This window comes from Gavia stellata, chromosome 11, assembly GCF_030936135.1.
Source record: "Gavia stellata isolate bGavSte3 chromosome 11, bGavSte3.hap2, whole genome shotgun sequence".
Taxonomy (NCBI): Eukaryota; Metazoa; Chordata; class Aves; order Gaviiformes; family Gaviidae; genus Gavia; species Gavia stellata.
This window is the reverse complement of record NC_082604.1, coordinates 28,926,555-28,942,671: the sequence shown is the minus strand read 5'-3', so window position 1 is coordinate 28,942,671 and position 16,117 is coordinate 28,926,555. Positions and strand designations below refer to the sequence as shown.

The following is a 16,117-nucleotide window of genomic DNA, read 5'->3' as shown; positions in this document are numbered from 1 at the left end:
TCTGAGGCAGCTCGCTGTGCACAGCAAAGAGCGCTATCAGCATCCCCTGTGTGCTGAGACACTGAACTGATTAACTCCAGGAGGATCTGTAAGGTCCGGGTCCCTTCGCTTCTGTCGATCAGGGCCTGTAATGAGCAGTGCTCTGTGTGCATCCAGTCTCATTTATTAAAAGGCTTTTTTTCTTGAATATCTACTTAACACTCTTCCCTTTGCTCATTTAATTACGTGGACTGTGGCTGATGGGAATCGGAGTCGAAGCTGTTTCAGTGTTAAAAGATGAGTGACGTGGCAGTGTCTATTAACAACTGCAAAAATGAATGCAGGACTGCGTTAGTATTTTTGGGTCTGAAATGTATAAACACAATGGCAATGGTATATTATACAAAGATATATTTTATTTGTTTTGCCCTCAGTGGCAGATGGTATAGAAGGTGCTTCTATAACTAACTCTTACTGACTTTCGCAAGGGCTTAGTCAAACCCAAAGAAATTTTAACTTTTTCTTAAAAAAGCGCTTTATAAATGCAGATAATTTGGGAATGTATCTGACAGGTAGTGCGTACTTTACCCTACAGAATCTCTCCCTGTTTTTTTTTGTTCTAGTCTGAGACAATGAACAGCTTTCCTTTTGCCTTTACTGAAAATATGGGAATCCGTCATGTAGTAGGATTTAGGAAGATAAGGCGTGACATGGGGGATCGCTGGGGGGAAATCCCACTCTGGGATCAGTCGTCGTCGTGATAGTTGCTGGAAATGACTGAAATAGGCACGTAGGAAAAGTTACAAAAATTCAGTGAATTCTGACATCAGAAATGATAAATGTAGGAACAGGAATCACAGACTTGGCTTCTTGGAGGATATATCAGAGAGCTTTGAAGACGGAGAGGTTGACGCTCTCTGTAGCCGTTCACCGTCAGAGAGGGAGTCAGCTCATCTAGTTCGCTGTTGCATTTTGAGGGGAAATCTTGGTTTTTCTTCCACTTCTGGATTTGTTGCAATGTTCTATCGTACTTTTTTTTCCGTGTAGTTTATGATGCTGCCTTTTTTGTAGAGACAGCTTTGATTTCTGGTCATTCTTATGTTTTCTTGAAAGCCAGCTCTCCTTGTTCGTCATCATACTTAGATATGTTCATTAAGATGAGAATCAGATTGAGGTACGTGCCGTTATGTCAGTTTATAGGGCTTCAAATCTTGAAGTCATGACTGTGCTTAGGATTTTTAAAAAAAGAAGGATAATCTTATGCCGCACGAAACTAGATGAGATTTCTTTGATACATAACTGTTTAAGAAGGTTGCTGAGTTTGAATTATTTGTTTGAGAAAAAATGGTCTAATACGTGTCATTAAGGGATTTTAAGTAAGCTTTTAGAATTAGTTTGCACCGATAAGCAAACCAACAGATTTAGTTACAAATGGTGAGAATGTTTGTTTTCTTCTCACCAGCCTGTATTTTTGCACAGCACGTGCTTGTAACCTGTGTGCAACAAAACGCTTGGGTGCTGTGCTGCGAGCGCAAACGGCCGGCCGGCTGTCCTGCAAAGCTGCGTTTGGAGAGACCCGGCTTACTCAGGGGGTTGAAAGCCAATAAATCAGAAGTGTTACATTGTCTGCTGGGAGTAAATTTGTCACTTTCCATCGACGTGAGACTGTGCAGAGGGAGTGATACTTAATAGTTCTTTTATCTTTGCTTAGTGTTTTCTTTGGAAGCTTTATTCCAGGTGGGGGAAAAAAAAGAAGACAATTAAACTAATTGTACAGATTAAAAGAACTGGGATATATACCGGAAAAAAGGCAGTGGCTGATTGAAACTGATAGGTGATGTGTTCTGAAAGATAACATTTAGCTAAGAGAGTCTAAGACAAAATATATAGTACCATTAAGTCAGTATCAATGATTTTTATGAAGTGGCATTAGTGGGTTATTTTCAGGTCTGCCTTCCTGCATGCTTTTGCTCTCAGCATTATGTACAAACTGTATGATTTAAAGCATTTCATATTTAGATTTAGTTGAATTGATGTTTCCTGGTAGGATTAAAAAAAAACCCCAAACCAACAAAAACCAGCTTCTTGCTATAAAGCCAGTCTCTGCTAAGGTGTGAATAGAAACTGGAAGGCTGTTCTGAACTGAAGTGTACAGCGGTGCAACAGCATTCCAACCTCTTCAGTAAAAGTAACTTGTTGTTATTAATAAAATATAAACAACTGGCTTATATGGATGGTAAGCAGTGAGAAATCAAGTCAAGTATTACAATTCGTAAACCTGTGCTTTTCACGGATGGCCATCGTGCATTGCTCAGAGCTGGGCAGTGCTGGGACGTACTGCTCGGCCCGGTTGAGGTGGGAGTGAGGAGCTACGTGTCTGAGATGCAAATAAAACACAATGTGTATAAAAGTGAGTTATTTTAATATAATACAGATGTTGAAACCCATGTCTTTGATTTCAGATTTAACAAATCAAATAGAGACAATTGGACTGAAGCTGCAGAAAGTAACAGCTGAGATGGACCACTACAAAAAGCTGTTAATGTAAGTTTTCTCTTTGCTTGATTGTTCTGGCACTGCGCGTACAGCTGTAACAGACCACTTTTTTTCAGAGCGCGCTGCTTGTCATGATGATTTGGGAAGGTTATGACCAACAGAGAAAATATTTTATCCTCATATTAAATGGTCTGTATTTCTTAACCACCTGGCTGAGCATGTCTGTCTGTGGAAGCAGGGCTTTATTCCTCCAGCTGTGTTTAATGATACAGCAAAGAGGAGGGTTAAGTCAGCTCAGTCCGACACTTCATTTAACACACAAGTGTAGGACATGTTTTGTGAAATCTTCTGGACTAAAAATGTACATGGAAAGTAGTATTTCACATTGTAGGTTTGGGATGGAGGGAAGGATGCAGTAAAACTAATCAGAAACTTTAGTGTTTAATCAGTGACTATGATTTATTTATTTTGTTCCCCAAATGTAAATTTGCTGTGAGTTTTCTCCGTGCACCAGTATGCTATTGCGGTTTCTAATTTTACTATGTTGTGCCTATGGATTCAAGTAAGAGTATGCAAAAACGAAATTAATAGAGCAAAAATAGAATGTCATCAAGTACTTGTTGGATTAACTGAAGCACGATGGCTGAAAAGGGAGCACTCGCGCAGAGTGAAAAAGTCGGCTTGCCCGAAAGGAGTGGTGAAAGAGGGGAGAGCAGAAATGAGTCCTTTAGCAAAACTCGAGGAAATAAGAAGAAAGATGCACCTTCTTCTTAAACGTTGTGCTATTGCACACCGTTCATCCTGGGTTAATGTTTTAATGGCCAAGCCAGGGCCGTGCAGTGGAGTCGCCGCGTTCCCCGTGCCCCGAGGCTGCCCTCCATTGACTTCCGTGGGAGCTGTGTCGGTCACCCAAAATCGGGCCAGGCGACCTCCGGGGTCCCGTCCAGATGCAGCAGTGCTCAGTGGGACCTGTGTCATCACCTCTAAAAGCTGCGGGATGTGGGATCTGAATGCTTTCCTGTCTTTAAAATCCTCGTTGCTTGCATATAGTGTAGGAAATAATTCTGAAACAGCATCACTTTATAATTCACTTTATAACACTTTATAATTCACTACTGAAAAGAAAAATTACTGTTTCAAATATTAAGCTCAAGAGTAATGAACTAGTACTGCCTATCTTGAGACCAGCTATCATCGGTCTTTGTGTGTTATCCTGAAATTTAAACAAGGATTCATTCTTTTATGATGTGTACTTTCTGGTTTCAGTTCAGAGGGTCTGATCATAACGAGGTTGCAAATATTTGGAATGCTTAGCAACAAAGTATTTTAATGATAATACAAGTATTCAGTATGAAAAAAAGATTTCACGAACACAGTTAAACAAACAGTAAAGAGTTTCTAAATGTAATATTAAAATTTCAATGTAATATGGGTACAATTTAATAAACCAACATATTCTGTATCTGTTTAAATGTAAATATGAAGCTTAACCATGGTTATTAATTGGTGGAATGATGACATAATGACAAGAAACCTGCAAAGTTTCCAGCCCTCTTACCTACTACATTGTTATTTGTTAATTTTTATTGATATCCTATTTGAAACTTTCATCAGTGTTGCAAGATCTCACTTTCTTGTTCACAACATTAAACTTTAGGTTAGGCTGAGATTACATTGGAAGCGTAACTTCCAGTTACTTAAAAACATTAGCTAGAACTGAAAGAACTTTTTGTTTGTGGTCTGCCTTTGAACTGAAATAGAAAATGCAAGTTAGATAATACATCAATAAATGATGTTCAGGTTACTGCATGAGTAAAGACTGTAATTCCTTTGGACAATACACATTTTTTTCATGTTTTCTTAGGGTGAAATCAACGGAACTTGATGTCTGCCAAAATGAACTGAAAAAAATGAAATACGAAAATGGAATTTCTGAGTCAAGGTAAATGCTGAAATTATATTTCATAACATAAACATTTCTGAGCAGTGAGAGCAAAAATTTTATTATTTTAATGCAGTTTTTGTATGATTTTTTCTATTTTTGTGTTCAAGTCACTAGATTTAACTTCATAAAGGACTACATCAATTTCTGTCTAATATTTTATTTTCCAGGTACAAATTATTTCTGTCTATTTAGTGTCTGTCTGTAAATAAGAATATAGTAACTACGATGCTGATACTATTTTACTTCATCTGTAGACTTACAAAAGAACTCAAGGAAAAGGAGGAATCTCTTCTAATTTGCCAACAAGTATGCAAACATTTACAGGAAGAGATGGCTGAGAAAGAAAGGAAAGAAGAAGATCTAAAAAGAAGAACCGGTCGATCAGAAAGTGAGCTGGAAGCACTTAAAGCTCTTCTTAGACAAACAGAGGAAGAGGTGGTGATGCTGAAACAAGAAAGGTAATCGGAGCTGAGTCACCACGGGCAGTCTCCTGTGCCTGTACGTTCAGCCTCGACGGTCTTTTTGGAAATCTGTTAAAAAGAAAACATTCCTCCTCTGCCAGACCCACAGCCTCTCCCACTGTTACCAAAAGGACGGCTAGATTCTGTAACGCACCAGGGGTGGTTTGTGCCAGTTGGGATGCCGGAGGAGAGGCAGCAGAATGTGGAGTGTGGCTATGGGCACTGGGCAGACTGGGCGAGACCTGCTGGTCCCAGCTCTGTGTTCTGAAGTGGCTGCCTTGCCTGTGTGCTCAGGACAGTCCTGCCCTGCCACTGCCCCCTCTCCTCTCCTGCTTTTAGGGCAAAACTCTAAAAGCCTTGGCAGCCCTGAGCTCATATCCTGAAATCTTGGAATTTATCGGATGGATTTTTTATATTATTGTAGTATAAAAAAAACTTGAATGAAAGAGAAAAAACCAAAAAAGCCTATTTAAAAAAAAAGGCGGGGGGGGGGGGGCGGGAATTCTTGCTTTGCAGTCCAGGGCCTCAGCTCATGCTTAACCAAAACACCCATTTATTGCAGTTGTTATAGCTATTTGTTACGTGAGGCTTGTAGAGCAAAAGCCCTGGAGAGTTTACGTTCTTGTACCTTATGTTATTAGCAACTTGCAAACCGTAACAATGCTATAAATATTACAGTATGCCAGGGTATTGGATATGGTCTAGTATTTGGTGAAGTGTATGGACAACTTCCCGCCAGTAAATTTTCAGTTACTGCTAAATTAGCTTGTCTTTGATTGGCAGAATAGAAAGCGCTGTCCCCTACTTAAGACATGGCAGTACGTTACTGGTTTGATTTGTGTACAATGGAAAATGTATTCAGAGAAGTGGCTTTTGGAGAAGATAAGTATTTTTTGAGAGTGATGTACAGCAAGAGGCATTAAGCTATTTTCATAATTAAAGGGTTTGAATATTCCCTGTACTTTAGTACTTGCATGAAAAGATACTACATGTTAATTTAAGAATATTTCCCTTCTACTTAAACCCCAGATACATGAGTTGTTCCGGGTGGTACATTGCTAATAATCTAAGTTACAAGAATTTAAACTCTCCAGGGCTTTTGCTCTACAAGCCTCACATAACAAACAGTAACTCTAACAATAGAAAGCACTCGGTGGTTTTAATTCAAAACCTATTACAATTTTTTAATTAAGGATAGTAATATTCTGAGCTTATTAAATACAACAATTTCTGTTTTGGATGTTATAACAGTTTTTCAGTGTTCTTCAAAATTTGACTTGAGAAAGATTAAAAATATTTAAGGTTTAAATATGCGTGTTTGGAAGAAAGATCAACTATAGTACTTTCTGTAAAATACAAAATTCATAAAGCATGTGATGGCATTATGCAAATGCTAAGTAGTGATTACTGCTGTGCCTCCGGGCTCCAGGCAGGATTGCTGGGCTTATTGCACAGAATACTAAACACAGAGGAAAAGATGAGCCTTTGCCACAAAGGACTTAATTGCAAGAAAATGGCATACCACTGATCTGGGAAGAGCACATATTTACATATGAGTTTTTGTGGTTTCTAGGGAGTTAATGCTGATTTCTCATCAGAACAGAACAGAGCAGCTGCAGGAAACATTAAGACAGAAGATGTGGAATGAAGATAACTGGAGAGAGAAGGTAATACTGGATGTGCAGTTGGGATCCTTTCGATTTCTCTTTATTTTTTTTCCAGTTGTCGTCAGCTGTCATGAATCGGTACTCTAAGCCAGCTACCTATCTCCTCAAGTGCAAACATGTCAGTAGTATTCTTTGTACAGGAGGCTTTAAGGGGTGATCTCTCAACATAGGTTGGCGCTGAATGCAAAAGGTATTTAGTATGAGCGTTTACAGGCTTGGCAGATGTTCAGGTCTGATCCGGACTTCCCAGGTTTCGGGGTATTTGCGAAGTGCCTGTGTTAGGAGTGCAGTCCCCTGAAAGCCCGGGTGCGAGGAGCCGGACTGAGCCCACTGAACCTCTGATCTTCCAAGCTCCGTGCTTTTCCCGTGTGCTCTGCAGGAGGGAGTGCAGCAGGAAAAGCCCAGTCGCAGGGGCTGGTATCCTACACAAGCTCCAAGGAGGTGAACAAAAAAGCCCACCCTGTTCTGTATGTAACTGTCCGGGCTATGAACCCTGAACCACAATTGTGCATGGGGAGCACATCAGCGCCTGGATTTGTTTCCTGACACATCTGGCAGAGAAGCATAGGAAAGCATATATTTAATATTAAAGTAGTTTCCCAGTAAAAACAAGGTTGTGTATTGTTGACAAGGTGGAGAGAACGCAGAGCCTTCCTGCTTGCAGGTTAGGTGAACTGAAACTGAAGATCGCTATTTGTAAAACAAATCTATAAAATAATTAATAAGCAGATGAGCAAAAATGTCCCTTCCTTAGAAGACAGGTATTTGCAAACCAAAGCAGAGCAGCTCAGTGGGAGATGGGGATTGCCTTGGGGAGCACACAGCTCATTTTGCAGCATGGGAACCTGCCCTCGGCGGCCCCCGGGTAGTGCTGGCTGTCAGCTGCAGTGGGTGGCCAGAGAAGGGGCTCAGGAGCACGGTGGGTAGGTGGAGGAGCGTGGTTAGACTGGGGAACTGGAAAGGGAGACGTGGTAGCAGAAAGAAGGTGTGTGGCTCATCCGTTCGCTTGAGCTGGGGGTCCTCACGACAAAAAAGAGCTCAAGTCCTGGAGCTGGAATGGCCCTCCAGCATGAGAAAGACTTCCGCTCTTTCTCCTGACCTCTAGCATCACCAGTTCCTTTCAGGCAGTCGCATCTCTGCCAAATAGGCTCCTGCTAACGACTCTGCTGGTTTTTTACTTGCCTTCCCTTCAAATCAGAGCAGTATGAAAATATAAGTACTTCAGTGAACTTTACTGTGAAAATACCTCTGTATTTAATTTGAAAAGACTTCACATTCCTACGGCTTGGCTTCTTCGTGAAATGGCCCGTCCTTTGTAATTTTATTCATTGACTCTTAGAAAAGCCACTTCCGTACACCTTCCCACCCAGGCTCTTTCGGTAATTGGGTGATGGTTCCTTTCACGGTGAGGAGGAAGGGGAAGGTGAGGGGGAGAACAATACACTTTCCATACATGCATGCTCCTTTATACATGCCCATTTTCCCTTTATTTAAGGAAAAAAAGAAATCAATAAAAGCTACAGATGAGAAGGACAGTTAAAATACAGCCACGAGGACACCCTGAATTCAGGGAGTGGCTGGTGTGGTCGGGGAACAGAGTGGGAAGGAGATTAGGTCTAGTCCTGGTCCACGCACATAGGATGCAACGTGACGAAAACAGCTCAGAGGCAGGGCAGCACGCCCAGCTGCGCACCCGCCCTCAAAGCACCTCACCGCGGCCGTGCCGGCGCTGTGCACCTTGCACAGGTCTGTTCCACAAGCATAAACTCCTGTTAACGTGCGTTTTCTTGGTGGAAGGGTTTCCCACCACTCACTGCACCTTTAGGTGGTATTACTATGTTCTACAAAGTTAGGTTGCAATTTGTTAGTCGTCTTTTAGTATGTACTTGGGTTTGGGGTCTTCTGTGGAAAAATAGTTTCAGCTGATTTAAAAAATAGATGTGTGTGCCCGCTGTACGTGCTATTTGGATAGGTTTCGTAGCTACTTGCACAGCTGGTTGGAATGTGGCAATGCAACAGCTCCTCGTTTATACTGGGCTTGGAGCAGCCTCACTGCGTAACAGCGATCTCGGGAATCGGGACCTTCGGCTCCGCTCTGCGGGACAGATCGCTTTTTCGTGTAGTTTTGGGTCATGGTGTGAAGTTCTGAGCTGGAGGCTCTAACTGGGATGGGAGAGTCCAGCTGCCAGTCTCTTCCAGTGGGATTTGGAAAGCTGTTTAGCACAGACAACTGTGAGCGTGTAAACTTTGTTTTCATCTGCAACTTTTTCACATGAGCACAAACCCCTTCCCAAACGGGATATGAGAAATTGTAAAAAAAAAAAAAGCGTGAAGGAAAAATGGAAAGTAGTGTTGAACAATAACTGTGACTTTTCTGATTTAAGCCTTACCTAATTGGTGACTAAAATTACTGTCGTCTTCTTTTTTCGTTCAGTACATAAGTGTCTGAAAGCTTTATTTAGTCTCAGGACAGTTTTTGGACTACTAGCAATTAAGATCAGTTACATTTCTTTTAAAACTTCTTAACCTCTCTGTCGCAGGATGTAATTTTAGAATGAGGTCACACTGTCTGCATAATCGAAATGTATTGTTCAACCTGACATTAAAACCAGATAAAGACTGCTACTAGCAAGAGGGAGCAATTACAGCTTGGTATCACAGCCATTAAAATGCAGTGAATGGCAAGTGCTCTAAAAATGTTCTCATCAGACAAAAGAATCAGAAAAGTGACAAAGTGACAAAGTTATCTTTTTCTTGGGTCAGTGTGCCATTGCATAAGTATAAAGTGTTCTAGTTTTCTATTTAAAATACAGATAAACCTGAAATTGTTTTAATGGAGCAAAAGACATTCCCTTTTACAAATTTTTTAGGATTGACGTAAACATTTGTTTTATGGATTTTTAAAAAAATATTAATTAATATGAGGGCATGTGAGTGGTTTTAAAGCAATTAGTAGCGATTATACTTTCTTTGAAGATCAGCTGCCATTTTATTTCCTGTTCTGGTTATCAGCGTTACTGGCTTCCAGTGTTAAATGTGAAAAGTGCTTGTATAATCTTCAAAACGAGCTCAGTTTTTTCTACTGCTTTTATTTTTTTAGTCTTTGTAATCAAGTAGCCTCCGACATATGATCTGCTTCTATAGTGGTATGTAGAGTTAATAAATCTGGTTTTCTACAGTTAGAATCCTAGCTCCCATACCTAATAATGTAGAAGATATATCTATAATAATAACAATAATAGTCTACTTTGAGGATCTTACAAATATACCAGTTTTAAGCTAAACCTCAGTGTGGGATTTGTGCTTATTCCATATCCAGAATTGGGTATATTTTGATGTAAAAAAATAGTGAAAAAATTTCCAGTTTATCTTTTCCCCAGAAACAGTTAGGGGGATTTGTTATACTTTTGCTCATAATTAGTGTATGAAATTAGATAATTGTAATCAATCTCATTCTGGGCTTTTCTGCTTTTAATAATTTTAAGTAATTAGGCTAGTGTTGTGCATGTTTAATGTGCCTTTCATATTCTTTCAGCGTGCCACAATTAAGTCCACTAGAATTCAACCTGCAGAAATATAACATTAGCATACTGGTTTAGGAAAAATATTTTTCAAAATGCAGCCTTCAGTATTTCCTCCAGAATCTAGGCTTTTATTTTCAGGAAATTATGGCTGAATTTTCAAATTTGAATTTATAATGTTAAATATGTGAGGTGCCTTAAGGACTGGGATATTTTACCCAGAATTTGCAACTCTTTCGCTTATGTTTCTCCACGTTTTGGTCCAGCGCTTGTCCCCCATACATACCATCAGTGCCGTCTGGACCCTAAAACGAGCTGGAGCTGCTCCTTGCTGTCCTTGAGCTTGGAGCCTCTCTCCTCTAACCTCGACTTGGCGATGGGGCCAGCACGGCGGCCGGGTGCCATCGGCGCCGGGCGATGCTTGGAGAGGCAGGCATCCCGCTGGTGCCTAGCTCGGAGGTTCTGTGGAGATTCCGCTGTATGCTCCTTCCCCTAGATTTCTGGTATTTACAACAGATTTGGTGTAAGGGGGACGCATGATAAAATTGGTATGCGGTGCTAACGCGCGCTGCGCTTCTAAATTGCAAGGCAGCACGCGTGGAGTACGTGTCATCTGAGTGTGGTGCCTGGGAGCAGACAGACAAACGTTTTCTGTGGTAAGTTGCTATTCACTGACAAGGCTGAGTGGCAGAGCATGAATAAAAAGTGATTTTATAAGAAAGAGTTGACATCTTCATATTTTTATATTGCACTTATAGTCTATTTTTAGCACAGTAGATGTCATTTATTGCGAAATGTACCGTTTTGCTGCATTTGAAAATAATAATGAGCTGAGTTTTACCTCCAGAGCAAATGCTTCCAGCAAAACAATCATCTATTTTAGGAACCGGCTACGGATTTTGTAATTTAGTGTTTTCATAGTGATTTAGCGTGAAGTTCAACTGCCTAAATTTAGGCATCTTGGCACCACTTGAGACACCATGAGGCTTGTGAGACATCTTCCCGGCACTGCCGGCTGTGACTCAGCCCTGATGCTCTGCGGAGCAGGAGCCGTCCGTGCCACCGTGAGCCAGCGGGAAGCGGGAGCTTTCCCTCGCCAGGCTCCAACGGTTGCAATCATTTTGTGTTTGTTCAGCGTGCAAAATCTTGGTCCGCCAAATTTCACATCACTTCATTTATGGCAGTGTGGAATGTGAAAAATATTTTAAGATAAGTTGCTACATATTGTTTAAAAACCACTTGTTCCCTAGATGGAAATTGATCTGGCTAAAGGTGAAGCACGACACAAAGAAGCAATTCTTAAAGTCAAGGAAGAAGCGAGAGTGGAACTAGACATTGAAAGACAAAAACAGCAAGAACTTATCACAAAGTATCAGAGAGATCATGAAGAGCTCCAGAATAAGGTGTGTAACACTCAAGAGAAAAGTTTTGTGGCAGTAGATAATGTAAACTTCTGAGAAATAGTATGTGAAGGAATAAAATCTTCTTTATGTGTAGTCCTGTCTCTTGATGAGACAGTATTTTTTTTCCCAGACTTAGTATATTGCATATGTTTTGTTTGTTTTTTTTAATGCAACAGGCTAAAAAGCAACTACTCTACTTAAAGTTAAATGGTGTGGAAGTTCTTCGTTGTCTCGCATTTTCTCTACCCAGAGTTCATCTATGTCCATAGACTGTAGTTGTTAATTATTTTTAAACTGACAGCATCATTTTTTAAAAGCTTCGGACTGTTTCAGACTGTGACAAGTTGTCACAAAACCATCCACACTGTTTTTTCCCATCCCAAATTAATTCAGCACTGATGGGGTAGGGTCCAGTGGCCACTGAACTGCTTTCTTGTCTGTGTTGGAGGCTGCATCACACACACTTGGCTATTCCCAGCCACCCAGACCTACAGTTTCTGAAGTTTTATATAGAAATTGAAAATTCTACCTGTAACCTTAGTTTTCAAAAGATTTGACACATTTCCTGAGGATTCTGGAAAAATCAAAGAAATTTGATGAAATTATATTGTTATTTAAAATTCGTTACTTTACACAGTGTTTTAAAGAGCTGAAAAAAACAGTTTGACTTAGTCAAATATTTGTAAAGTCAACTATGATTTTAAAACCCTGAAGAAATACTGGCTTGCTGTAAAGAAGTTCAGTTTTCCCATTTTTACCTCTATTTCTCTGTTTGATCTTGGACGTAATAATTAATCTCTCTCTTCGGAGGGAGTTTTGATTAATTTATAGCTCTCTGATATCCATTGAGGGTATGATGTAAATGCAAAGCTTTTTTTTTGTCTCTGAGGACATGTATGTTTGCATTTGTGTATTTTTTTTTTCCTGAAGTCAACATTTGTCTGAAACTTAATTCTACATATCTAAAGACATCCACTGAATGTAGACCAATGCAATTTTTGTCTAATCTAATGCAGATACCAGGATTAATATCCAGTGCCACCACTAGCTTAAGGATGGAGACAGAAATTCTTGAAAAGAAGCTACAAGATGCCCAGCTCAAACTTGCAGAGAAAGATGAAGATAAGGAAAAAGAAATTCAGAGCCTTAAAAGACTAATTACTGAACTTGAATTTCAGCTGACGATGGAAAAGAACAATAATGAATCATTTCTGGATAATATGAGGAAAGAAATTAAACACAAGTCAGATGAACTGGAAAAATTAACCCAGGAGAGGACACAGCTGATTCACAATTTGAGTCAAGTTCAAGAGGAGGTAGGAACATGACCGAGGAAATGCCTTGCTATTTTTACTTAGACACATGTGATTTCTAAAATCATTCAATCATCTGTTTCAGACCCTGTTATGTCCTGGTTTAAAAACCATTGAAATGAAAAGATTTATAAACAAGTCCATCATAATTTCATAAATACAATGTATCACAAAATATGTGAAATTTCTAATTCAGAAAGCACTTAAACTAGTGTTTTATTTTAAAAATATATATATTTTTCAGGTCCTGCAAGCCATTTATTTCTTAGTCTCTAGCCTCACGTCATGCTACATAAACATGAGTAAACAATAAAGCATTCTTCATGTTTTTAAAGTGGAAGACGTTTCTCACTCTTTGAACAGGACAACAGCAATCATCCCAGTAATCTTACTTATTTTGGAAATAATTTGTAAGAAAAAACTTCATACTGTCAATAGGAATGAGCATGGACACCGTCCTGTTCTGAATGGCTTCTGGGGCAGAGATTGCATCTTTTAATGTGGCAGTATGTGTGTGCGTCCTGCCGTGCTAATGGGGATGTATCCCACCTCCCACCAGTAAAGCCACTTTCTGTAACACTGGAGTGCAGAAAAATTAATCAAATGTGAAGAGAAATTTGACTGGTGGATATTCTTACAAGCATTTGCTGAATGTTTGGAATATAACAGGAAGGGAGGAGAGAGAGCTGTACTGCCCTATGAGAAATGTGAAAACAGTGAAGTCAGGGACTGTAGATAAGATTAGACTGGAATGTCCAAAATAATTAAGTGGCAGAAAAAAATTGGTAAACAGTGAAAATAAAACTCTTCAAAATGAGTTAGGGCTTGGGTTGATATTTATTTCTTCCTTGAAAAAGGTTCAGAAACACTGTGTTAGTGAAATTAGAATGATGTTGGCAGTCATCCTGTCCTGTACCTATGGAAAAGGCTCTTGGAAAGACACGCGCTCTTCAAGTATTGGTCAGGAATTTCAGCAGAGTAAGGAACACATTGTTATCCTCAGTCGTGAGATTCCACCAGCTCTGCTTATGTTCTTAGTTTTCCCCACTCTGAAGGAGAGTTCCTCCTCTAATATAATTATATTAGGAAATGGGAAGATGATAAGAGATTGAAAATTGAAGCTGGTTTTAAGATAAACTTTGCACCAGGACACTTCCTCAGATTTGCAGGTAACGCTTCCCAAATCATTTCATGGACTATCAGTGACGGTCTGAGTGGCAGAGAAAGTAACGTCTAACTTCCTTTCATTAAGTCGTCTGCAGAGTTAGGTATTCACAGAGCAAGTTATTTTGGATATTTATACCTCTCCCACTTCTACCTCTGCATGTAGGTATGTTCCTTCTCCAGCAGCTCCTTCGCTTGCAGTTGGCACAGAGGTTAGACAGCCTGAGCAGAACTTCTGTGTTTCCACTCTACATCCACTACAGCTGCTTTGATGAAAGCAAAATTTTAAAATCTAAAAAAATTGGTCAACAAAGAACTTTTCATTCCTCCATCATTTTTCAAGTTTTGACGGGAACACACAGGCAAAACTGTAATAGTTTTAGTAAACTCTTCTTGGCTAAACAGAGCTTACCACCTTCCACTTTAGTGGGCACACACTTCTGTGCTCTGACTTTACTGACACCAGTATTTGCTCTTCAAAACATCAGAAAAGCGCTATTGAGATTATCTTTCTTACGCATTTTCTTCCCTGTGTACACCCACTGTCATAATCACATAGAGAATTTCAAATACAAATGTTTGCCCTCACTTCAAGGTGATATGTGATCTGACCCGGCATACAGCTCATACTTCTAGCACTAAAGAGGTGTAATTGGAAATGTTTGTGTCCGGGCAATGAGGTTGTGCATGGCTGAGGGTGTTCTCCGTTTGACTCGATCACCGCTCTCTGTGTTGGAGACTGCTGTGGTGGTTGCTTCCTTTCCATTCTCATGGACCTCCTGGTGTCAGCAACAATTTCTTGCCTAGAAGAACAAAAAAGCGAGTATTTTCTGCTTGTATTAGTACTTTCAGTAGTGCTGACTTTTATGACTCAGTTTAGTGATGTTGTCCCCTGTGGTTTATTTACTTTTTGATTCAGCTGGAAACCAGGAAAATTAGCATCACAAATACGTTCCACATAATATACCAACTTGGGGACTTCTGTAATACTGAAACAGTTTCAGTTCTCTGCTCAAGGCCCAGTACCAGTCACTAACCATTTAGGTATTGGTAATCCCAGTGCAAAGTTTGTGAAAACCACTAGACTGAAAAATCATTTATCCCAATTATTTGGGAAATAATAATCAAAGAATGCCGTCACAAAAAAATCAGTGCACAATTACTTAAACTACAGAGGAGGATAACTTCTTCAATGTCTTACCATAATGAAGTGGCGCAGTAATACTCAACCTCTGTACATGGCTTTTTCCTTTCCAAGAGCAGCATTCCCAGTTTCCTCCTAGTTGGAGGTTGGGCAGGAGATCAGTAGTAACTTCTGATAACTTACCTCATATTTTCCAGTCTCCTGAGGCAATGAAGGTGTGTAAATGCTGATGTATGTCCTTTGAGTGACTTTCAGAGAAACCAAAATACGGGGAAGTATTGAAGGATTTGTGTGCATCAATACCCTCCAGCCACCCCTGCCGTAAGCCTGAGGAGCTGAATAGGCACAGGTTTTGACTAATGGCATTTTGTAAAGCCAGTGTTTGTTTCTGTTTGCAGAATACTCTTCTCCAGGAAACGGTGCGCAGAGAGTGTGAGGAACGCTATGAGCTGACTGCAGCTTTGACTCAAGCCAGGGAACAAGTACTGGAGCTAAAAAAGCTCAGTGGAAACTTCCCGTTATCGCCGTGTTCCCTGACTCAGGGCAGCTTAACCTCCTCTGCTGCCCTGCTCGCTGATTACGGACAGAAAAGCCGCACAAGCCCCGGCGCTGGGAAGGAAATCAATCTCTCCAGACAGTTTGGTATTTCAAGAGCTGCTAAGGCACCCACCTCCAGTAAGCGTAACAGCAGCGGCAGCGTGGGCTTGCCAGCTCTAACCCCACCGCATCCTCCAAGAGGAAGGGCGGCTTCGCTGAATGAGCCTCGGAGCAGGATTGCTGCAGTTATAAGAAGACAACTGAGTCAGCTCTGACAGCTAGACACGCATACACAGCACATGGGAAACCATCCCGGTGCGTCAAAGGACCGCTTAGTTGTGGACCCCTGGGGTCAAATCTTAGCCGATGCAATTCGTGCGTTTCTACAACTTAGATAAAAGTTTAAATTCATTTTATTTTTGAGGCAATAATGTTACTTTGTCCATTGCATAGCAATGTAATTAAATGCTATCCACATTTCAAGATG

At 40.4% G+C, this 16,117-nt stretch overlaps 1 protein-coding gene across 1 annotated transcript in view; it reads left to right on the top strand.

Annotated features, from left to right (window-relative positions):
* Window positions 1-15,905, top strand: part of LEKR1 (leucine, glutamate and lysine rich 1) — a 53,767-nt gene extending 37,862 nt beyond the window's left edge. Inside the window, exons 7-13 of the mRNA XM_059822880.1 lie at window positions 2,442-2,523; window positions 4,340-4,417; window positions 4,675-4,878; window positions 6,455-6,548; window positions 11,320-11,472; window positions 12,489-12,788; window positions 15,492-15,905. Coding sequence (XP_059678863.1) covers window positions 2,442-2,523; window positions 4,340-4,417; window positions 4,675-4,878; window positions 6,455-6,548; window positions 11,320-11,472; window positions 12,489-12,788; window positions 15,492-15,905 — 1,325 coding nt within the window. The remainder of the gene's footprint in view (window positions 1-2,441; window positions 2,524-4,339; window positions 4,418-4,674; window positions 4,879-6,454; window positions 6,549-11,319; window positions 11,473-12,488; window positions 12,789-15,491) is intronic.
* Window positions 15,906-16,117: the final 212 nt, after the last annotated feature.